This window comes from Bufo gargarizans, chromosome 2 (assembly GCF_014858855.1).
Source record: "Bufo gargarizans isolate SCDJY-AF-19 chromosome 2, ASM1485885v1, whole genome shotgun sequence".
Taxonomy (NCBI): domain Eukaryota; kingdom Metazoa; phylum Chordata; class Amphibia; order Anura; family Bufonidae; genus Bufo; species Bufo gargarizans.
This window is the reverse complement of record NC_058081.1, coordinates 469,995,063-470,019,630: the sequence shown is the minus strand read 5'-3', so window position 1 is coordinate 470,019,630 and position 24,568 is coordinate 469,995,063. Positions and strand designations below refer to the sequence as shown.

At 43.9% G+C, this 24,568-nt stretch overlaps 1 protein-coding gene across 1 annotated transcript in view; it reads right to left on the bottom strand.

Annotated features, from left to right (window-relative positions):
- LOC122926052 (polymeric immunoglobulin receptor-like) overlaps positions 1-16,416 on the bottom strand; it is a 36,698-nt gene extending 20,282 nt beyond the window's left edge. Inside the window, exons 1-5 of the mRNA XM_044277436.1 lie at positions 16,272-16,416; positions 13,397-13,732; positions 11,346-11,681; positions 7,779-8,102; positions 4,052-4,375 (exon numbers count right to left, since the gene is read on the bottom strand). Coding sequence (XP_044133371.1) covers positions 4,052-4,375; positions 7,779-8,102; positions 11,346-11,681; positions 13,397-13,732; positions 16,272-16,323 — 1,372 coding nt within the window. The 5' untranslated portion in view covers positions 16,324-16,416. The remainder of the gene's footprint in view (positions 1-4,051; positions 4,376-7,778; positions 8,103-11,345; positions 11,682-13,396; positions 13,733-16,271) is intronic.
- Positions 16,417-24,568: the final 8,152 nt, after the last annotated feature.

Genomic DNA, 24,568 nt, shown 5'->3' with positions numbered 1-24,568 from the left:
AATTCCTATTGGTAGGATATTTTCTAGAAGGTTATATATGGCAACTAGGGGTGTTAAGTCTCCTTTTTCCGCATATAAGGTTGAATAAAGCTTTGAAAGATGATTTAAGGATCTGGGAGGAATTTTTAATTCATTTTAATGGAGCCAGCATTTGGCAAGATTAATTTGTTGAAGCAGAAGGGTTAGGCCTTGTTACAGATGCATCAGGTTCTTGGGGATACGTGGCTTATTTTAACGGTCAATGGTCAGCAGCGTGGCATGAGTCGTGGAAGAGCAGGGAAGTTATAAAGAATCTGGTGTTATTGGAATTATTTCCGTTAGTGGTGTCTTTGGTAATTTGGGGTCATGTGTTAGCAAATAGGAGAGTTTTAGTTTATACAGATAATAAAGGAGTATTATTTTCAATTAATTGTCTGTCATCAAATAATGAGCAGGTAGTGAAGTTACTCCATTTTATAGTACGTTGTTGTTTGAATAAGAATATATGGTTGAAAGCTAAATATATTTCTGGTAAGTTGAATGTAATAGTGGATGCCCTTTCTCGCGCACAGTGGGAAAAATTTTACGCATTGGTTCCGGAGGCAGAGAAGGAAGGGATTCCGTGTCCGGTTTACCTGTGGAGTCTAATTTGTCGCTGGCGCCTAACACGTGGAGAGGGCATGAGCAGGCTTGGAGGAAATGGTCAGTATTTTGTGAAAACAATAATATAAATGTCTTTGAGAGTAAGGTAGGTGTATTCTTAGAGTTTATTGGAAGCTTAGTAAAGTTAGGGCTCGGATGTGCAGCGGTAAAGAAGGGGTATCTTTCTTTTTTAAATTAGCTGGTTTGGAGCCGATGAACAGCTCATTTGCGGTAAGGCAAGGTTTGAAGGGTTTAACAAGATGCAATATTAGTGTGGATTATCGTAGACCTCTCACAGTTGGTTTCAGTATTAGAGCAGTGTTGTTTTTCTTTGTATGAGTTTAAATTGTTTAGAACTGCTTTCGTGATAGCGTTTTTTGGTGCTATGAGAATCTGATGTTCAGTTATTGTCTGATTGTGTGATGGTGTCTATTAGAAAGTCGAAAACGGATCAGTTAGGAAAAGGGATAGTAGTGTGTTGAATCAGTTCGTAGACTCCCCAATTTGTCCAGTATTAGCTGTTAAATAATTTTTGGAGATGAGGCCTATGGTACCCGATTCATTTTTGATACATGGCAATGGTGGGGCGCTTTCTAAATTTCAATTTAATGCAGTTTTTAAAAAATGTTTATCATTAGTAGGTCTAGAAGGGGAGCATTATTCATTACATTCTTTTCAGATTGGCGCGTCAACTGAAGCGTCTAGAATGGGTTTGGATAATGCTATAATTAAAAGAATCGGAAGATGGGATTCTGATCGTTATAAGTCTTACATCAGGCCTAATTTAGTTTTATTGTAAATAAAATTTCTTTCAGGTTCCGAACAGATGAATGTTTGGATTTTCGGTCATTCCTTTGTTTTTTTGGGCAGAGAAGAGGGCTTCAAATCGTAACTATGGTGAGCAATTGTTTTTTGATATACCATCAGTTTACATTTATTGGTTAGGTTTTAGAGGATTGAGGTGGAATCAAATTATTCCGATTATTAAAGGTGAGTTGTATGCTCGGCCTCCTCCTCAGGTTATTATTTTTCATGCAGGAGGCAACGATTTGGGTAAGAAGAAAACGTTAGAGTTATTAGCTGAGATGAAGAGGGACTTGTCTTATAATAAAAAATTGTTGCCTGAAGTTGTTATTTTTTTTTTCTGAGATTATTCCACGTTTTGTGTGGAACAATCCTCAGCTGCGTTTTATGGATAAAATCCGGAAGAGAATAAATAGGGGCTTTGATTTTTTTTTACCATTATTAAAAATGGTCATTTAGGAATTTTTAATTAGATGGAAATTTCAATGGCTTAATAATTTATGGAATGTTATTTTTTATGGTTACCCACCTCCCCCCCTCGCCCCAGTTAATAAAGACCGTGGCCATTTATATCCACAATGGTAGTCTTGTGTAGTTATTTTAATATAAGGTTGAATTGGCGAATATGGCACCATGATAGGGGCTTTGCCAGTAATTGGCATTTGTCCCTCATGGTGTCATTGAGCCCTATATGAGGTTGTATTGGGGGATTTGTCTCTGTACCCCTATGTCCCCTTCTTTCCCTCCTTTTCCCGTCTTTTATTTTTCCTCAGGTGAATCAAAGGTCAGCTAAAGGTGATTGGCAAGATATGGTTGCTGACCAGTTGCTGGGCAAAGGGCTATTTTTAGCCAAAGTAATGGATTGGTCAAGTGCAAGTTTCGGCGGGAAGAGAAGGTGTATTTATGGAGGACACTCACCATTGGGAGCTCTGTGAGCGGCTGGAAAATCTAGAGGAAAGATCGTCGCCCGCCCTCCCAATGTTTTAGTCGCGGTCTTTGGAAAGGGGGGAGTTTAAGGGGGGGCGGGTAAGTCGCTCAGCCTTACTGGGTGGACTCTTGATGAGTAGTGCACTAATGGACTTGAGTTAATATTGGTGGAAATTTCAATGGCTTAATAATTTATGGAATGTTATTATTTATGGTTACCCACCTTCCCCTCCCCACCCCCAGTTAATAAAGACCGCGGCCATTTTTATCCACAATGGTAGTCTTGTGTAGTTATGTTAATATAAGGTTGAATTGGCGAATATGGCACCATGCAGGTGAACATGCTGAATGTGGAGGTCCTGGGCTGGTGTGGTTACACGTGGTCTGTAGTTGTGGCGTCGGTTGGATGTACCGCCAAATTCTCTGAAACGCCTTTGGAGATTACTTATGGTTGAGAAATGAACATTTATTGAACGAGCAACAGCTCTGGCAGAAATTCCGTCAGTCAGCATGCTAATTGCACGCTCCCTCAAATGTTGTGACTTCTGTGGCATTGTACTGTGTGATCAAACTGCACATTTCAGAGTGGCTTTAATTGTGGGCAGTCTAAGGCACACCTGTGCAATATTCATGCTGTCTAATCAGCACCTTGATATACCACACCTGTGAGGTGGGATGGATTATCTCAGTGCTCACTAATACACATATAGAGACAGATTTGTGAACAATATTTGAGAGTAATGGGTCTTTTGTGTTTGTAGAAAATGTTTCAGATCTTTGAGTTCAGCTCATGCAAAATAGGAGCAAAACCGAAAGTGCTGAGTTTAATTTTGTTCAGTGTAGATTCCACCTTTCATTTGCCAAAGGAGCTGTGAAAAATGAAAGGTGCAATCTCATTGGTTGCTATGGGCAAGTAAGGCAGTTCTACTTTACACCAGTTTGATAAATCTCCCCCCATGACGTTCATTTTGGTTGCCCAAGCTCCATTTAAAAGATAATCTATCACTAGATTTATTCTGCCCTATCTGAGCAGTGACAGAGATCCTGAATCCAGCACTGTGTCACTTACTGGATTTCATGCAGTACTTTTTATAAAATCAATGTTTATGAGAAGCAGCACATGCCCAGTACTGGAGTCCTCTCAATTATGTGCACATGCTCTGGAGTCCCTGATATTTAAGAGCTGAAGTCTTCACTTGCTGCTGATTGACAGCTTTTCCCTGTGTACAGTATGGGGAAAAACTGTCAATTAGCAGCAGAAGAGCAGGGTGATCCCACCACGCATGAATACAAGCCACAAAGTACTTATGGGGTCATTTATCAAACTAGTGTCAAGTAGATCTGGCATAGCAACCAATCAGAATCCACCTATCATTTTCCAAAGGAGCTGTCAAAAACAAAAGGTGGAATCTGATTGGTTGCTATGGGCAACTAACCCCAGTTCTACTTTAGACTAGTTTGATAAATGACCCCAATAGTTCACCCTGTGGCTCATGAACAGTCATTTCATGAGAACTACTTGAAGAAACCAGAAAATGACCTATTGGTGAAATTAGGGTCTCTATCAATACGTTATTCTGAACTCAGATGGGATAGCATTAAGCTGGTGATGGTGACAGATTCCCATTAAATTCTCTTAGAAACCATATAAATTATAGAAATATTCTCAAACTATTGTCATACTAATCAAATCAGTTACCATATTCCACTTCCAAACTGATTTCGCTTATCTTGTCATTGAACAGTCCCGGGACCTCCACACGGCAGCAGTACATTCCTTCGTCCTCCTTTGTCACACTCTTGATGGTCAAAGAAACATCTCCAGTTTCGATGTTTCCTCTCAGCTTGTATTTTTCAGACTCAGTCCAGGTGACATCATCTCCATCAGTCCAGACAATAGTGTTGGTACATTTAAATGTTGGGCAGGAGCCTTTTCCCCAGCACATAGGGGATGTGCCCTCACTGACATCGTATTTACATGGTAATTTCACCATGTCACCTACACGTCCAGAAATCTGGTCAGCTGTGAATACAGAATAGAGAAAATATACATGGAGGGAGATGGCGATGGTTACAGATCTGTAATATGGCATCAGTAGACTGCTATAGGATGTGCTCGTGCTGAACCTATGCTTGCCTCCATGTTTATAAAAACACAATCTTGAAGTTTTTTCCCTCATGGATTCATAAAGAAATTATCAGAAATAAAATTCTACCATGTTCTGTCGCATACAATGGTCATTCTAAGCTGAATGTACCTGCACTCATCAGATTGCAAAAGATGCAGAGCTTAAAGGGGTTCACTGTGAATTAAGAAAATGAAAATACTTAAATATTACTTCATTATAAATATATTCCCAAATACCTTTCTTTAGTTATAATGACTTGTTTTCTCTAGGGAACAATCATTAGGGAAAACAAATGACCACTGTCCTATTAGTACACACAAAACCTGTCCTAATCACACAGCAGAACAAGTTACTTCACAACACTGAGATAAAGAGCTGCCTCATCCTCTTCTCTGCTTGTTAGTGATTATGATCCTGACTACAGCTGATAAGATCTTCAGCTGATTCTCTGTAGGAATGGAGTTCATGGGCAGATGTGGCTAATAAGCAGCAGCACTTGAGTGCAGTCTCCATTACCACAGTCTGTCCTTTCTATACTTTCTATATCCTCATAAACTCCATTCCCACAACGATTCAGCTAAATATCATATTAAACTGTAGTCAGGATCATTATCCCTGAGAAGCAGAGCAGAGAGGAGGATGAGGCAGTTCTTTACCTCAGTGTTGTGAAGTAACTTGTCCTCCTGTGTGATTAGGACAGGTTTTGTGTGTACTAATAGGACAGCGGTCATTTTGTTTCTCCTAATCATTGCTCCCTAGACAAAACGAGACATTATAACTAATAAAAGGTATTTGGGAATGTATTTATAATAAAGTAATATTTACGTATTTACATTTTCTTAATTCTTGGAGAACCCCTTTAAGGCCAGGAAAGTACCAGCATGGGAGACTGGCTGGAAATCCCTGGTTTCAATGACTTTACAGTTTGGACTTGACGGACTTTTTTCAACCTTAACAACTATGTAAGAGATATTTTTCACTAGAAGTATAAATTTTCTGATAGAGGCATCATACCGTGGCACATGAATTGCCTATAGGTCTGTGATACATACAAGTGTTATACGCATGTGGATATGCATGGCTTTGAAAAGATTCGTTCCTGTGAACAGTATCTATTTTACATCTTATGAACCTATACAGAGAGTGCAGAATTATTAGGCAAATGAGTATTTTGACCACATCATCCTCTTTATGCATGTTGTCTTACTCCAAGCTGTATAGGCTTGAAAGCCTACTACCAATTAAGCATTTTAGGTGATGTGCATCTCTGTAATGAGAAGGGGTGTGGTCTAATGACATCAACACCCTATATCAGGTGTGCATAATTATTAGGCAACTTCCTTTCCTTTGGCAAAATGGGTCAAAAGAAGGACTTGACAGGCTCAGAAAAGTCAAAAATAGTGAGATATCTTGCAGAGGGATGCAGCACTCTTAAAATTGCAAAGCTTCTGAAGTGTGATCATCGAACAATTAAGCGTTTCATTCAAAATAGTCAACAGGGTCGCAAGAAGAGTGTGGAAAAACCAAGGCGCAAAATAACTGCCCATGAACTGAGAAAAGTCAAGCGTGCAGCTGCCAAGATGCCACTTGCCACCAGTTTGGCCATATTTCAGAGCTGCAACATCACTGGAGTGCCCAAAAGCACAAGGTGTGCAATACTCAGAGACATGGCCAAGGTAAGAAAGGCTGAAAGACGACCACCACTGAACAAGACACACAAGCTGAAACGTTAAGACTGGGCCAAGAAATATCTCAAGACTGATTTTTCTAAGGACTCTTATGGACTCTTTATGGACTGATGAAATGAGAGTGAGTCTTGATGGGCCAGATGGATGGGCCTGTGGCTGGATTGGTAAAGGGCAGAGAGCTCCAGTCTGACTCAGACGCCAGCAAGGTGGAGGTGGAGTACTGGTTTGGGCTGGTATTATCAAAGATGAGCTTGTGGGGCCTTTTCGGGTTGAGGATGGAGTCAAGCTCAACTCCAAGTCCTACTGCCAGTTTCTGGAAGACACCTTCTTCAAGCAGTGGTACAGGAAGAAGTCTGCATCCTTCAAGATAAACATGATTTTCATGCAGGACAATGCTCCATCACACGCGTCCAAGTACTCCACAGCGTGGCTGGCAAGAAAGGGTATAAAAGAAGAAAATCTAATGACATGGCCTCCTTGTTCACCTGATCTGAACCCCATTGAGAACCTGTGGTCCATCATCAAATGTGAGATTTACAAGGAGGGAAAACAGTACACCTCTCTGAACAGTGTCTGGGAGGCTGTGGTTGCTGCTGCACGCAATGTTGATGGTGAACAGATCAAAACACTGACAGAATCCATGGATGGCAGGCTTTTGAGTGTCCTTGCAAAGAAAGGTGGCTATATTGGTCACTAATTTGTTTTTGTTTTGTTTTTGAATGTCAGAAATGTATATTTGTGAATGTTGAGATGTTATATTGGTTTCACTGGTAAAAATAAATAATTGAAATAGGTATATATTTGTTTTTTGTTAAGTTGCCTAATAATTATGCACAGTAATAGTCACCTGCACACACAGATATCCCCCTAAAATAGCTAAAACTAAAAACTACTTCCAAAAATATTCAGCTTTGATATTAATGAGTTTTTTGGGTTCATTGAGAACATAGTTGTTGTTCAATAATAAAATTAATCCTCAAAAATACAACTTGCCTAATAATTCTGCACTCCCTGTAGGCACAGATTTTCTGGTGCCTTAGACACCACCCATCAACTAGGCCACACCTACAGTAGTGTATGGATTTAAAATATTTGTTTACAAAATAAAAAAGGACCTGTCACCTGGTGAAACATTTAACTCTGCCTACCTCCCTCAATCGGCACCACTCCCTTGAGCCATCTGGCCATTTTTTTCCTCCATTCATCATCAACTTCCCCCCAATACGGGCAGCATCAGCAGTCTTCCTATCGTGTCAACCTTATTAACATATCAAATCATGTACATATGAATACACATTGTTCTATGTACTCCTATGTAAATGTTTCCTTCAGAAGATGCCCCTCCTCTAGGCCTGCACAGACACTGGTCTACTTTGCCTATAGGTAAATCCAGCTAAGCCTCTGAACAAAAATAAGCTCATTTTTAGGCATTTTTCCACATAACTTTCACAAGGGCATGTATATAAGTACAGATGTAGCAAGGGTGGGTACATTGTAATATACTAAGTTGTACCAAATAACCAACAAAGCTCTGCTACATCTGTTCTCTGTAAAATGCACAGTAGTATTAGTACAGTGTCTTAAAACTAAAGGATGGGAAATACTATACCTTCTCGTATCTGTACACGGATTTCCTTCTTTATATCGTTGAAAGCTCCAGGGACCTTGACTCTGCAGCAGTAGACTCCTCCATCATGCTCATTTGCATTTTTGATGGTGAGGGACACATTCCCGTTTGCCATGTTCCCTGTTACTTGGTATTTATCAGACTCTTTCCAGGTCACTTCATCGCCATCACTTTCAAGGACCTTATTGTGACATGAGAATAGTCCACAATGACCGTGACCCCAGCATACTGGGTTTGTGCCAGCATCGGCGGAGTATGAACAAGGTAATACAAGTGTATCCCTCAGTGACGCAGTCACACGAACAACTGTGATGACAAAGCAGTAGTACACAAGTGTTATGGCATATAAAGTATTGGGTCTCCTGCTCTCACTTTCTACAGTTTCCCTTATGAGAAATTTTTAAATCAATATAACTAACTGTGACTTTGACCAAGACTTTAGTAAGATTGTTTCATGACCTCATAATGGAAGTCTTTCACAAGACCAAGTTAGTATTTAAAAGGATTGTCCAGCATTGTTGGTTTCTCCTGGAAATAGTTTCACATCTGTCCACAGAATGTGTCTTGTATTACAGCCCAGTTCCTTTGAAGTGAATACAGACGAGTTGTAATACCAGACACTGCCCGTAGCTAGATTTGGCACTGTTTTTACAAGAAAGCAGCCATGTTTATTCATCCTGGACAACAGTGGCGACTCTAGGAACAATATATAGGGGGGGCACAAAGATACCACAGTCAAAAATGGGGGGGCAAAAACAAAATAAGATTACAAAATACGAGAGAGTTGCGGTCTGCAGGGATACAGTTATAATAAAACAATTTACTTACAAAAGAAGCTATTCAGTCGTCTGCTGTGCTGTCCTCTGCTTGCTTCCACGGATTCTTTCCCCTTCTTTCTGTCTCTCGTCAGTGCACAGGCGCACTGTTATGGTGGATCTGTGGAAGACACACTGTTATGGGGGATCTGTGGATGACACATTATGCCTCTCATTAGCCCTCATTATGCCTCTCATCACTCCCATATCAGCCCCCTATATAAGCCCTTATGCCTCATTAGCCCCCATTATTCTTCTTATTAGCCCCATTGGCCCCCATTATGCCTCATTAGCCCACATTATGCCTCTAATTAGCCCCCATTATGCCTCTTATTAGCCCCCATATGCCTCCAATTAGCTCCATATGCCTCCAATTAGCCCCCATATGCCTTCAATTAGCCCCCATATGCCTCCTATTAGCCCCCATATGCCTCCTATTAGCCCCCATATGCCTCCTATTAGCCCCCAATTAGCCCCCATATGCCTCCAATTAGCCCCCATATGCCTCCAATTAGCCCCCATATGCCTCCAATTAGCCCCCATATGCCTCCTATTAGCCCCATATGCCTATTAGCCCCATATGCCTATTAGCCCCCATATGCCTCCAATTAGCCCCATATGCCTCCAATTAGCCCCATATGCCTCCTATTAGCCCCATATGCCTCCCATTAGCCCCATATGCCTCCTATTAGCCCCCAAATATGCCTCCACTTAGCCCCCAAATATGCCTCCAAATGCCCCCATACATCTCCAATTAGCCCCCAAATATGCCTCCAATTAGCCCCCAAATATGCTTCCAATTAGCCCCATATGCCTCCTATTAGCCGCATATGCCTCCTATTAGCCCCCATAATGCCCCCAGCAGCCACATTTTTTATAAAATAAAAAAAAAAAACACTTACCTCTCCTGCTCCTGGACGGACGCCGCCTGCCATTTTCTCCCTCCTCAGTCGACTGTGCGTGCTCTAAACTGGCGCGCACAGCGTGAGGTCACAGAGCGACCTCACGCTGTGCGCAGCCCTGCACAGCCGACAGCCGAGGACCAGGAAGTGGTGAGTACAGAGCGTTCACCACTTCCTGGTCCTTCTGTACTAATGAGCGCTTCCTTAATGGAAGCGCTCATTAGTATTCACTCGGGGGAATCAGCGGGGGGGCACCTGGGGGGGCAAGGAACAACATAGGGGGGGCAATTGCCCCCCCTCGCCCCCCTCTAGCGACGCCACTACTGGACAACCTCTTTAACTTCAAGTGGACACTGCCCAATATACTGCATTAGATTCTTCTAAGAACTGGGGCACAATTAAAACAACATTTTTGGTGACTCCACTTATTGTATAGTTTGTAGTATTCTTCTGTGTAAGCTTTCACTGTTTTCATACTCTTATTCAGCTTAAAGATAGTCATACACAGGTAGGCTTTGTTCACATCAGTGTTATGTACAGTTGAGTTCCAATGTGATGCCTGGAATAATCTCCAGTTCTTTTTTGTCAAAAAACGTGAACCCTGCTGAAAATCTGATAAAACCTATTTTACCTGAATGACACATGATATTTGAAAATAGATTGATCACACTGGTGATAACAGAATCCATGAAATTAGTCAGAGACTTAGATATCCCACTCCTGATTAGAAGACATCTTGTACAACTTCATATAGTTTTGGATACAAGGAGCAAGAAATGAAGATCAGCGAGCAGGTTAGTATTGTTCCTTCAACAGGTCCTGGAGGGTGGGGGTAGGTTGTCCATAGACCATACAGGGAAATATCCCCACGGGCCAATGCCCAGGGGGCTGCTTGAGCACTCCTCACTGCTCCTGGTTAGGTACACAATGATCTGGTAATTAACACTAGGGGCATCAGGTACATATGTACATGACTAGTGGCTGCATGTGCGCTCCTAAATTCAATTGTATTGCCATTCTTAGAATGGTGGTACAATTGCATACTGCACAGGGCACGGGAGCCCATGGTTTTCTGCTCCACTGTTTACCCTCAAGCCACCATTTGATGCAGTGTGCTTGGAAAGGTACTCAGTTTTTTTATTTTATTTTATTGGCCACTTGGGGAGCATACTACTGGGGGCACTATAGGGGTCATTACTAAGAGCAGTCCAGGCATCATGCTGAAGGTAGGGCTGGCTTAGTGCTGTGGCCAGCATCTCACCTCCTAAGCCTACCGCTCCATATCTTAATGGAGGAGGACAGAACGTGGCAGCTGCTGGCCACCACAGAAGGACATTATTTTGTGCTGCACTATGGTATTGCTGATCCGCCTACTTGTGTTGGCCTTGCCTAGTTATGTTTCCCTGCCGTCTGTGCATTGACCTGCCTACAACATGGGGGCCATTTTTTTTTTCCAGGGTCAATTTAAGTTCCCAGTCCACCCCTGGTTGGGGGCATTTAAAAACGATATGAAGTTGGACAAACTCTGTTATAGATCATTCCTCTGTTTAGGAGAGAGAATACAAACAGCATCTCTGGAAGACCTGTCCTGCATCACACAGACAACCATTTGATCGAATGAACCTTCTTTTATACTTAGTTTCTCTTGTGGTATCGCTGCAGGCAATTTGAAAGCTTACTCCAAATTACAGTTGATTGCTGAAGATCCCAGCCGAGGGAAAGTTTGTGATCTGTTAATTCTCAAGGGACCTTTTAAAAAGTAGAGGTTGTTCTAAACAGCGAACAACCCCTTTAATTAAGTAACAAACTGATTAAAAAACACATCATCCTACCGTCTTTTATTTCCAGTTTAATCTCATTTTTAATGTCATTGAATGGTCCTGGGATCCGTACACGGCAGCAGTAGGTGTCCTCCTGATCCTTTGCCAAACCACTGATGGTTAGGGATACGTCACCCCGCGTGATATTCCCCAATAAGTTGTATCTTTTCGATTCGCTCCAGGTTACTTTGGTGCCATCAGTAGAGATGAGCTTGTTTTTACAGCCCGAGATAGGACAGCTCCCTCTCCCCCAGCAAACCTCTCTTGGACCTTCATCCACAGGATATTTGCAGGTCAAAGTCAATGTATCATCCACTGACCCCTGCAGGAGATTGTCTGGCATCATGGCTGTGGAGAGAAAGGAAACAAATATAAGACATGTGATAGGGTTCTCCTGTGGCCTGGCATGGGATTCAGACAGTTTCCTCAGGTTCTCCAGATCTGGTTGTTAAAATTACAGCGGCAGCTGGAGATGAACGCTTCCATTCCATAGTTTAGCTCCTTAAAGAGGACCTTTCACCTAAAAAAAAAATGTAAACTAAGAACATAGCTTTACTTACATGCCCCCATTAAGTGTTGATCGTTTTTTCTTTTTTCAAACAGTGCCCCCGTTTGTCTGCTATGCCCCCCCGGAATAATTCCCGCCGTCTATGGTAATGAGCCAGCCTCAAATGGGCTGGCTTTAAAAGTTCTCCTCGGCGTGCCTTCTCTCTTCTCCCTGGCACGGAGCGCATCCAATCAGCGCGCTCCGCTCTTAGCCGGATAGACGAAATCGCTCCAGTTCTCTGAAGTCTCGCGAGAACTGGAGCGTCTTCTCCCTGGCTAAGAGCGGAGCGCGCTGATTGGATGCGCTCCGTGCCAGGGAGAAGAGAGAAGGCACGCCGAGGAGAACTTTTAAAGCCAGCCCATTTGAGGCTGGCTCATTACCATAGACGGCGGGAATTATTCCGGGGGGGCATAGCGGACAAACGGGGGCACTGTTTGAAAAAAGAAAAAACGATCAACACTTAATGGGGGCATGTAAGTAAAGCTATGTTCTTAGTTTACATTTTTTTTTTTGGTGAAAGGTCCTCTTTAAGCTTTTTAAAAAGTTGGGTGGTATCTGTGTGTAGTGTATATATGTGTATGTGTGTTGCATATATATGGTGTATGTATATGTAAACATGTGTCGTGACGCTGCGTGTCCGCCGTTGAGTAGGGAACCTGTTGTTAAAAATTTGAATCCCACCCCTGCCTGTGTGTCTTTCTTTTAGAGGTTCTCCTGTTTTTAATGCTGTTTAAGGGTTGTGTCCTAGTCTAAACCGGCCAGCCAGGATTAGTGAGCGCAGCTGTCTAGCCCTGTCGTGGTTGGGTCCTATTCATAACCAAAACTGTTTATGCATGTGATGTTGGTTTTAAATTTGTATTAAACGATTCAGACAGCACACCAATTTTTGTTATTCTTGATTAGTCTTTATTTACCCGGACATGGTGGCACACTGAACAACGTTTCGGCAAAATGAATGCCCTTCATCAGGCGAGCGTGCGTCCTCTTGACAGCAGGGAGAGCCGGCTGTAGAAACGTTGTTCAGTGTAGCACCATGTCTGGCTAAATAAAGACTAATCAAGCTTAACAAAAATTGGTGTGCTGTCTGAATCGTTTAATACAAATTGCGTTCCAAGAGGTGGAGGCAGGAACACACCCTTGACGAGCACCCACATCAGCCAGAATAGATAGAGTGCTGTGATCACCTTGGATTACTATGTTGGTTTTAAATGCCTCAAAGGGGGACATTTTAAATTTCCATAAATTATAATATATTAGAACCTAAAAATAAGAATGTTACCATCAATCATACTAGTAGAAGGTAGTTCAGTGATGACTTGTTTGAGTTTTAAAAGCATAACCGTTCTCTCTGTTAATGTTTAGAAACGCTTCAGTCACCAATCCATTTCATAAGAAAAAGTGTGATTTCTGGAGGATTTGTTCAGTAGGCCATACATGTCTTTTTAGGACAACTCCTACTGTATTCATAGATGAGAAGAGCAAATAGTACATGCTCTACTCATAGGAAATTACTTACGATGTTGTATCGCCACATCAATTTCTCTCTTCAGATCTATCCCGAGATTTTGAATCCGCACACGGCAGCAGTAAACCCCTGAATCGTCCAGGTTCACATCAGTGATGGTTAGCGGCAGTTCTCCATTGCCAGTATCCCCAGTTACCTTGTATCTCATAGACTTTGTCCACATCACTCTGCTTCCATTGATTGTGGCTACTGGGTGGTTACAACCAGTACTTGTACAATCTCCCCTTCCCCAACATGCAAGAGTTGTATGTCTGGTAACAGGGTAGAAGCAGGTTAAAATCAGGTTTTCACCAACCAGTCCTGTGGTGCGATAATTTGATATCACTCCTGAGAAGGAGAAGCAGAGAGAAAGGTAAGTATCTATATTAGGATGCATCCGGAATCAAGCTGGACCATGTAAGCAGGGGAATACCTGGAAGGAAAGATTGATGAGGCATGTGCCCCAAATGCCGAGAATAAGAGGGTGCAGCATGAACAAGTCACTTTCCCCAAAAATAAAATAGGACCAGCACCTCCAAACAATATGTAATAAAATGCAAGTGCACACTATCATGTGTGAGATGCAAAAGCAAATAAACTGTATATGTGCTCCATGCTCGAAGACATATGCAAACACTAGAAACATAGATTACGGTACTCTGAATTAAATTACTGCTATACTGTACTTACTATATATGAAAATTTGAAGCAAGCTCATATATAGTAAGTATAGCAGTAAGTAATTTAAAGTAATCCATGGTTCCATTGTTTGCATGTACCTTTGCACATGGAACAGGGTGCTATTTTTGTTTGCTTTTTCAGGCCACTTTCCCTTGACCAGTAGATGTATGCAAATATCAGGACAGGGCAGTAGACAGAAAGTCTAACCTTACTTTTGCAGCAAGTGCCAAACGATTGGCATCCTGAACAGAAATTGGCAAACAATAAAGCAAGATGCATTCCTTCCCTGACTGTAAGGGGCAGCACTTTCCCATTATTTCATTTTACAAAGGATCCAGTGGTGCCATTTACAGTAATTTTCTCCTCAATCAGTAAAAACATGCAGAACAGCCACAGCAGGGGAGAAGCTATAGCGGATGCAGAGGTGGCAGCAGAGGCGTAGCTAGAAATGATTGGGCCCCACAGCAAATTTTTTGAATGGGGCCCCTCTCACCCAGTAGTTTTTTCACAACCCCTTCCTTTCATGCCGCCCCCATTCCTGTAGCTAGTAGCGATCGCTCTCTAAGACCAGGCCCGGCAGCTGTTTTATACACTGTCTATACTGTCACTGTATATAATTTCATTGTCTAATACTGTTGAGGGGGTCCTGACCAAATCCTTTAGTCGCCCTCCTCCTCCTCCTGGATGGGCCTCTTCTGGGTCAGGGCCCCAAAGCAGCCGCTTCATCTATAGCTACGCCCCTGGGTGGCCGTCACATGGGAACACTGAAGCCTAAATGGCCCAAAGGCAACAGTAATTTCTTGGATCATTTGTTGATGCTTTTGTGACCATGGGTCATTGATGGTTGAAAAGATGATAATATTGATACTTAAACAGAAGGAACATATAATGCCCTCTTTGACCCAAGAGAAGCCACAACCCCAATGTGGTGTTCGGAGACAGCTCCATGTCACTTTAGAAGGATCATTATTGCCTCCATGTTCGGTCAACAGCTGTCTCCTCTGACCCGCGCATAAACATGCATGCTTGGATCAGCTAAGGCTACTTTCACTCTGGCGTTTTGGCTTTCCGTTTGTGAGATCCATCATGGGACCTGAGAAGCGGTACAAAACAGATTCATTTTGCATTCTGAATGGATAAGGATCCGCTCAGAATACATCAGTTTGCCTCCGTTCAGTCACCATTCCGCTCTGGAGGCGGACACCAAAATGCTGCAGTGTTTTTCTGTCCGCCTGACGAAGCGGAGCCAAACGGATCCGTCCTGATGGATCCGTTTCTCTGACACAATAGAAAACGTATCCGTCCCCCATTGACTTTCAATGGTGTTCAAGACGCATCCGTCATGGCTATAGAAGACATTATACATGCGGATGCATGCGGTTGTATTATTGTAACAGAAGCGTTTTTGCAGATCCATGACGGATCCGCAAAAAGTAAACACTAATGTGAAAGCAGCCTAAGGCTACATGCACACGACCGTATGTGTTTTGCTGTCCGCAACTTTCGGATCCGCAATTGCCATCCGTTTTTTTTTTTTGCGGATCCATTGTAACAATGCCTAAAACGGACAAGAATAGGACATGAGGGGCTACGGAACGGACATACTGATGCGGACAGCACGCGGTGTGTGTTTTTTGCGGACCCATTGAAATGAATGGGTCCGCATCCTGTCCGCAAAAAAATCTGAAACAGACAACGTTCGTGTGCATGTAGCCTCACATGTATGTTTTCCTCTAGAAGCATCTGCTGGGGAATACAGGATCCAGCATATTTAGATCTTGCCTCTAAACATATTGGTTTATACATGGATTTTGCAGAAATAAATCCAGTGTGTGCCTTTTACAGCTCCGTACAACCTCTGTACCACAATATAGCACCCATACTGCATCTCTGTATGCCTCGGATTGCATGGAGAAACATATGAAGGTTTTGTGGGTCTCCCCTAGGGTCGGTCTATCTATCTATCTATCTATCTATCTATCTATCTATCTATCTATCTATCTTTATAACTTGACAGTATCCACTATCTATCTATCTATCTATCTATCTATCTATCTATCTATCTATCATTATAACTTGACAGTATCCTCTATCTATCTATCTATCTATCTATCTATCTGTCTGTCTATCTATCTATCTCTCTATCTATCATTATAACTTGACAGTATCCACCACCCTATGATATCTGATGCCACTTTGCACTTACCCGGAGTGAGGAGTGCCAGCCCAGTCAGCAGCAGCAGTGTGTACAGCCCCATGATGTATAACACTTAGGAGTATAACTAGCTGGTGAAAAGTAGATATATACCAGGAAAAGAAGGCGGGTGCACAGAGAAATAACACATCATCATTAAATATTGACCATGAAGAGAACTGTTAAGCAAATAAGAAAACTGAACTCAGGGGTTTTGACTTCGTCCATGAAAGTTGGGAAAACTCGGATCATATAAACACGCATTAGAGCCATGTTTTCAGATGTTTTTTTAAGGCTTCCTCCCTTTTATATGATATCTTTTTGGGATTGTAAAAAACAAGTTTCATCAACTTTTTTTGTTTACAAATGTTTTTTTCTTTAGAGATTTCTACGGAAAGCATTGGGCTCAGATCAGATTCTAGGTGCTCCCTAGGGGAAGAGGCTGGTATGCTGCATATGATATGGTCATCTTTGGCATCGGAAGGCTTTTGGAGCTCTAGTAAATATCAGTTCAGTATATTCTGTTACTGTTGATTTGACTCGTTTTGTATATGTGCTGGGATAGGTTGAGAATCTGTCGATCCCTGAGCCAGGGAAAATGTCTGTGGCCAGTTTGCCATACTGGGCGCGCAATTTGATTATCCAACATTGGTTGGATGAGATTAGCCCTGGCTGAAGGGAATACCATATTTTTTTGCCCTATAAGACGCACCTAGGTTTTAGAGGAAATCGTTGCCCACACACAAATTTCTTCAGGTTTGCGAAAGAGAACGTAATCACTGGGAGCCAGGTCAGGACTGTAGGTTGGATGGTTAGCCTCCATGAAGCCGTATTCCCTGGAAGCAGCTTGTCATTTGCAAGACTTGAGAGCTGGGGCATTCTTGTGAAGCAGCAACACACCTGCGGACAACTTCTCACAGTGCCTCACATAATGCCTTCACTGTTAGAGCATAGGTGTCTCCAGTAATTGTGGTCTTGTGTGACATGAATTCTCGTGTTTCTTGCTCAGGAGTCAACATTGGTGGCACCCACCTGGAACTGACGTTTGACATCATCAAGACATCATGAATGAGACTGGAAACTATGCCAACTGAAATGCCTAATTCATGAGCTATAGCACTGACTTTGACCTGATAATCTTCCAAAATCATGGCCTTTACTTTTTGGCACATTTCCTCTGAAAATGCTTCAAACACAAATACTTCAAAACTTTATTGTAGACCTGCACCTCCAGTGCTTTCATCAGACTGAACTGCTACTGTGTGTGTTGCATATCCAGACATGTCTCAACCTGCACAGGCAAGCTCAGTTCTCTAAGGGCTCATGCACACAACCATGTGCTGGCCGTGCCCGTCCTGCGGACCGCAACACGGGCTTCAATGCACGGGCACCGACTGTGGGGTAGCCGCATGCGGATCGTGGACCCATTCACTTGAATGGGGTCCTCGATCCGCATCCGATCGTCCGCACCGCAAAAAAGTAGTGCATGCACTACGTTTTTTGCAGTGCGGAGGCACGGCGAGAAACACCATGGAAGCACTCCGTAGTGCTTCTGTGGGGTTCCAATCCGTGCTTCCGCACCGCATCTCTGGGTTTGCGGACCCATTCAAGTGAATGGGTCTGCATCCATGTTGTGGGGTGCACACGGCCGATGCCCCGTGTATTGCGGACCCACCGTATGCGGGCCGCAACACGGCCACAGCGGGGCAACGGCTGTGTGCATGAGCCCTTGCAACACGCCAGTCCTGCAGGGTATGACGAAGTGAGGTCACGGTTATGGGCAATCGAGGGTTACTCACTGTATTGGAGAACCCTGGGCAGGCGCGTGGCAGTGAAGGAGAGGTAGACACTGTTCCTCTGGGGCACACTCTGTATATAGGGACCAGGCCTGTTGGTGGATGAGGTGCCCTGGATGTTACGGGTGTTTTGAGTGCCTGGGGCAAGGTCCCTGTTGGATTCGTGACGCCAGTGCCTTTGGACGGTGGCACGCCGGTTGGTAGTTGGAATGATGGAGGTACACAAGTAGAATAGTGAACCAAACGTAATTTTACTGAACAATCCAACTTTGTACAGCAGGTAGTAGTACAGTCTATCGATCACAGTTCACAATTAGGCTTATTCACAGAATGGCAGGTAATATTTATGCAAGATACGCAGAGGGTAAATTCACAAGCACTCAGCAGCAGGTTGTACCTTTCCTCAGAATCAATGTACACTGTCCTTTCTACAACTCCTGCTCTGGCTTTATATCCCAAGGCCCGGATGCCTAAAGGGTGGCTTAAATCCTTGGTTACTTTCTTCCTCAGGTATTAGATTCTTGCTGCACTTTCTAGTTTCATCTGCCCATCAGGGTCACTTAGCTTACCCTGGATCGTCCTCTCTTGTGAAGTGGATGACTGTGGGTTTCTCCCAGGAGGTTGGGTCCTGCAACTGGGGTGTCTTCAGAGCTAACTAAGGCTCTCTTGGTTTCAGGCAGGCTGGAGCTTCTCACTAGCCTCCTGGACATCACTAGCAGCCAGGGCTATCAAGCTGCATGTCAGGAGCAGGCTTTCTAACCTCTGTCTTCTTAGACTCTTGACTCTGCACTAACTCTCCCTGTCTAGGCCTGGACATTTATACTAGGGGCTCCCTATCTCCCTCTAGTGTCTGGGATGTCTAACTACACCCAACTAGGCCTGCTGTTGCATCATACAGGGGAACATTGCATATAACAACACATTAAAACATACATTAAATGCACAATTAAATATGACATTTCTGTTCCTTGTGAGTAGGAGTAACGCGCACACCAATTGACCCTTGTGTAGTGCCCACCCCTACCTAGTGGGACACTACATACCCCCACGCTATAACGTTGCCCGTCCTCGGCGCAACATGGATACTGCAACTGAAAAAGAGGAAATAATGCAAAGCAGGAAAATTCCATCTACATTTGCAAGAATACATTATATGCATATATATCAGGCAGTTCTACTGGCTTAGGAACAAGTAATGGTGAAAAGGGGCGTCGTTCTCTTCTCTCAGGATAGCACAATGGGAACAGGGGCGCTGACCTGGCACAGCGTAACAGTAAATACCAGGATAGTCCATAATAATACCTTTAAGTGCAAATTGTCCATGATAGAACAGTTGTAGTCCATGGAAAATGTAAAAACATTAAATAACAATTCTTGGAGGCTCAAGGCATATAAAATGAGTTCGTACCCAGGTTCTTCTTTTTTTTTTTTTCACCAGCCAAGTGAGAATATTCCAGATGATAAAGCAAGGAAAATAGGATCACAGAGGCTCGCACATGGTGGAGTCCATCTCTGGGCACATTTCTTTAAAATAGTAGCAAAATCTCAGAGGCTCATGTGCATTTGAGTCTATCCCTGGGCCCAATTCTTGAAATTTAAGTTGCATAATAAAACAGCAGCACATAAAATAGTCCACATTATTAAAATGGCATACACATCAAAGTAAGTGCTGTAATACCCTCAATCAACCTGAAAAGGGGGTGAGAGGGTTAAAAGGTGCAACATGAAAACAGGCACAACTGGGTTTTCACTCTGAGAAAGCAGGCAGGAGGTCCTGTAAACAAGATGGCCTTGCTGCACGTGGTATTTCAGTGGTTTGCCGCCTCCACTGAGCAGTGGGTAACTGGCAGCAGCAACAGAGGACCAAAACAACGAAGGACTCCTGTCCTGGAAGGGTTAAGTCTTCTTTAGGATCCCTTGGTAAATAAATCCAACATCAAGGGCCTAGCAGGCCAATTCACAGGGGCAAGTCATATCCACTTTGCATTTCAGTGGTGCTCCCTGGCTCCATTTGTATATCGGGCCTGTACTGAGGTTCAATAGACGGATGTGCCCACAACACTGTATTGGGGGGCAACTGCAACATAAATGGACCCCTAATAGGTATAGGCCCCATAGGCCTAGGGGTTATCAAAGTCGCTGACCGCACCGGAGCAGGCATAACAATCGTGGGCTGCTGCACTGGCCTGGGTACCGCTGCTGCAAGCGGTCCGGTGGGTTCTGGAACAACTGGCTCTGTGCGCCGGTGCACAGCGTAAGAGGATCCCACCGCAGGTGCCGGTACTAAGGAGGGACGACTGGCAGGGACAGGTACTCTCACCTTAGACCCAGAGACGTCTGAGTCCTTACGTCCTTTTTCTTGTAGGTCAGGTGGAGTCCGGATCCTGGCGGAGGCAATCTGGCGTAGCTCCCGTAGTTTCAACTCCAGCCGCACGATCTGGTCGTCCAGGCTTTCAGAGTCGGGATCGCTGGTCTCCGCTGTCGCCGTCGACACTTGAAAGGTGGGTGGTCCGTCCTGCGCAGCCGCTTCAGGCTCAGGTGAGGCGTCCGCTTTCCTCCCTCTTCGGATATTTTCCAGGGTAGCTCGGAATCTCTCAGCATCCTGAAGCTCACGGACAGTTTTCTCCCTGCGAGGCAACTCAGGTGAGGGCCATGGGCTAACCCTCTTCTCCACCACTGTCGGCTGCCAAAATACATTCGGGCCAATGAAGGAGCCCCTTTCTTGAAAGGCATGATGGGCCGGTTCTGGAGAGCACACAGGTTCGCGCTCGCAGCCAGGGTGGTCCTCATCAAGTTCCCAGTCTTCCGATTTCTTTTTAGGACGGGACACGGCAGTGGCGTAGGGGCCTCGCAGGCCCTCAGCAGGGGTGAATTCAACTTCCTCTCCCTCGCGGAGGTTATGTAAATGTTCTGGGAGGTAGCTCCGCTTGACGGACCTCCGATTGACATACAAGTCTCTTCCAGTCAGGTAGTCTTTTATGAAACCGAAGCCTCGGTCCTTGTCAAAGGCCACAACCAACCCCATTCTCCTTTCCAGGCGGGGTTGTGTGTCAGTGTGGCACTCATGAACGGTCTTTGCCAGTTCTTCATAGTATATTTTGGTCTTGGTTGTCTTCTTTATTGCGGCCTCCCGGATCTCTGCCATCAACGCTGACCACTTGAACGAGGGCTGGAAGAAGTCTCTCCAGGAGCCATAGTAGGTCTCCGGTTGCGTCCTCGGTGGCGGGCAGGCGGGTCTCTCCGGTCCCAGAGAGTAGGCCGGTGGAGCGTCCTCTTGCTCTACACCAGTCACATTCATGGTTAACAAATCAGGCGCGGACATCTCAGCAGAACAGTCCTCACTCCTCAACATGCTCGATCCTTCTCTGGAGAGCGACAGGGTAGCGCCAACAAGTTCAGACAGATCCTCCCATTGCACTGGGAGGCCGCCCCCCAGGTACTCCAGTATGGGGGAGGCGGAGTCCATTTCAGCAGACATGCAAATATCCAGACAGGGCGGTGGCGCCAGCATACAGCCTTCCCGCTCTTTTCAGCAGAAGGCGCCAATTTTTACCGCCAATTCAGGATGAAGATGACGCAGCAAACAATTTCAATCAAGCAAAGCCGCCATCTTTGAGCAAAATAGCTGGCTATATACTGACAGCAAGCGGTGGCTTAAATAAGTAGAAAACAGTCCACACAATGCTATTTTCACACCGCAATTATTACAGTTCACTTTGGCCCAGCAATTTGCAATAAACAATTAGGGCTTGTCACTTCAAGACAATTTACAGCACACAGTTTTTAAATCCGCAATGGTGCAGGAATATTCGTATCCTGTTCGTGACGCCAATTTATGCAACACGCCAGTCCTGCAGGGTATGACGAAGTGAGGTCACGGTTATGGGCAATCGAGGTTTACTCACTGTATTGGAGAACCCTGGGCAGGCGCGTGGCAGTGAAGGAGAGGTAGACACTGTTCCTCTGGGGCACACTCTGTATATAGGGACCAGGCCTGTTGGTGGATGAGGTGCCCTGGATGTTACGGGTGTTTTGAGTGCCTGGGGCAAGGTCCCTGTTGGATTCGTGACGCCAGTGCCTTTGGACGGTGGCACGCCGGTTGGTAGTTGGAATGATGGAGGTACACAAGTAGAATAGTGAACCAAACGTAATTTTACTGAACAATCCAACTTTGTACAGCAGGTAGTAGTACAGTCTATCGATCACAGTTCACAATTAGGCTTATTCACAGAATGGCAGGTAATGTTTATGCAAGATACGCAGAGGGTAAATTCACAAGCACTCAGCAGCAGGTTGTACCTTTCCTCAGAATCAATGTACACTGTCCTTTCTAGAACTCCTGCTCTGGCTTTATATCCCAAGGCCCGGATGCCTAAAGGGTGGCTTAAATCCTTGGTTACTTTCTTCCTCAGGTATTAGATTCTTGCTTTCTTTTCTATTTGCATCTGCCCATCAGGGTTACTTAGCTTACCCTGGATCGCCCTCTCTTGTGAAGTGGATGACTGTGGGTTTCTCCCAGGAGGTTGGGTCCTGCAACTGGGGTGTCTTCAGAGCTAACTAAGGCTCTCTTGGTTTCAGGCAGGCTGGATCTTCTCACTAGCCTCCTGGACATCACTAGCAGCCAGGGCTATCAAGCTGCATGTCAGGAGCAGGCTTTCTAACCTCTGTCTTCTTAGACTCCTGACTCTGCACTAACTCTCCCTGTCTAGGCCTGGACATTTATACTAGGGGCTCCCTATCTCCCTCTAGTGTCTGGGATGTCTAACTACACCCAACTAGGCCTGCTGTTGCATCATACAGGGGAACATTGCATATAACAACACATTAAAACATACATTAAATGCACAATTAAATATAACATTTCTGTTCCTTGTGAGTAGGAGTAACGCGCACACCAATTGACCCTTGTGTAGTGCCCACCCCTACCTAGTGGGACACTACACCCTTACACTGATAGAACATGCTGGGGTAGATAACACCCCTCATATATCTCTATAACACATCAGCTGATGGAGGACGTGTAGGTTGTTTGGAGCCATAATATAGTTGTGTGCATGAAGCTTTACAGTAAAAGAATATCTTAGACACATATGTCTAATCTGAAGATCAGGTACCCCTGCAGAAAATATGGGCCCCCACCAACCACAGTTTAAATGAGACAACTTGGAGTGGCGAACCTTTGAGTATTCTGATACTTGAGGTTGTGTTTACACATTAGTTTTGCTGGTGTTTTTATTTGCTTTTTTTTTTTTTTGCACTGATATTTAACGCATATTTTTTGCATTAAAAACGGCATCTCCAGATGTTAGCTGGAGGTCTATGGGAAATATGAAATACAGGATGGACAAGCAATTTTTGCCTTTCTTGCTTCTGTACTATGCGTTTCCTCAGAGGCTTCTCTATAGGGGAAAATGCTATAAATAAAAAAAACTAGTCAGACATACTGGCCTACTGGATTTACTAATCGGTGACAGCATTCGGGTGAAATCTATGGGAAAATGTAAAAAGTTCACGCTACAGTGATATATCATGAAAGTAAGGCATTTAAGTAGAAACATGCATTGGTCACTTCCTCATCTCAAACAATTTATTGAAACAAAAGCCAACAACAGTGGTGGGTATACCCCACAAAAAATGTCAATGTCTCAATAACGTGTTATGTGGCCTTAAGCATCAATTTCAGCTTGCCAACGACGTCTGCTGAAGCATGGCAACTCACTCTTCTTCAAGGGCGGCCCTGGTTCTGGGATACAGAGTTACAAGCCTCTACATGGCAACTCAGCTGATCTCTTAGGCCTCTTTCAGACGGGCGTTGCGGGAAAAGGTGCGGATGCGTTGCGGGAACATGCACTATTTTTCTGCGCAAGTGCAAAACATTTTAATGAGTTTTGCACGCGCGTGAGAAAAATCGGCATGTTTGGTACCCAAACCCGTACTTCTTCACAGAAGTTCGGGCTTGGGATCGGTGTTCTGTAGATTGTATTATTTTCCCTTATAACATGGTTATAAGGGAAAATAATAGCATTCTGAATACAGAATGCATAGTACAATAGCGCTAAAGGGGTTAATAAATAAAAAATAATTAAACTCACCTTAATCCACTTGATTGCACAGCCGTCTTCTCTTCTGTCTTCTTTTTTGCTATGTGTAAGAAAAGAACCTGTGGTGATGTCACTCCGGTCATCACATGGGCCATCACATGATCCATCACCATGGTAAAAGATCATGTGACGGACCATGTGATGACCGGAGGGACATCACCACAGGTCCTTTTCCTGCACATAGCAAAAAAGAAGACAGAAGAGAAGCCGGGCTGCGCGATCAAGTGGATTAAGGCGAGTTAAATTATTATTTATTTATTTTTTAACCCCTTCAGCGCTATTGTACAGTCGTGGCCAAAAAGTTTTGAGAATTACATAAATATTGGAAATTGGAAAAGTTGCTGCTTAAGTTTTTATAATAGCAATTTGCATATACTTCAGAATGTTATGAAGAGTGATCAGATGAATTGCA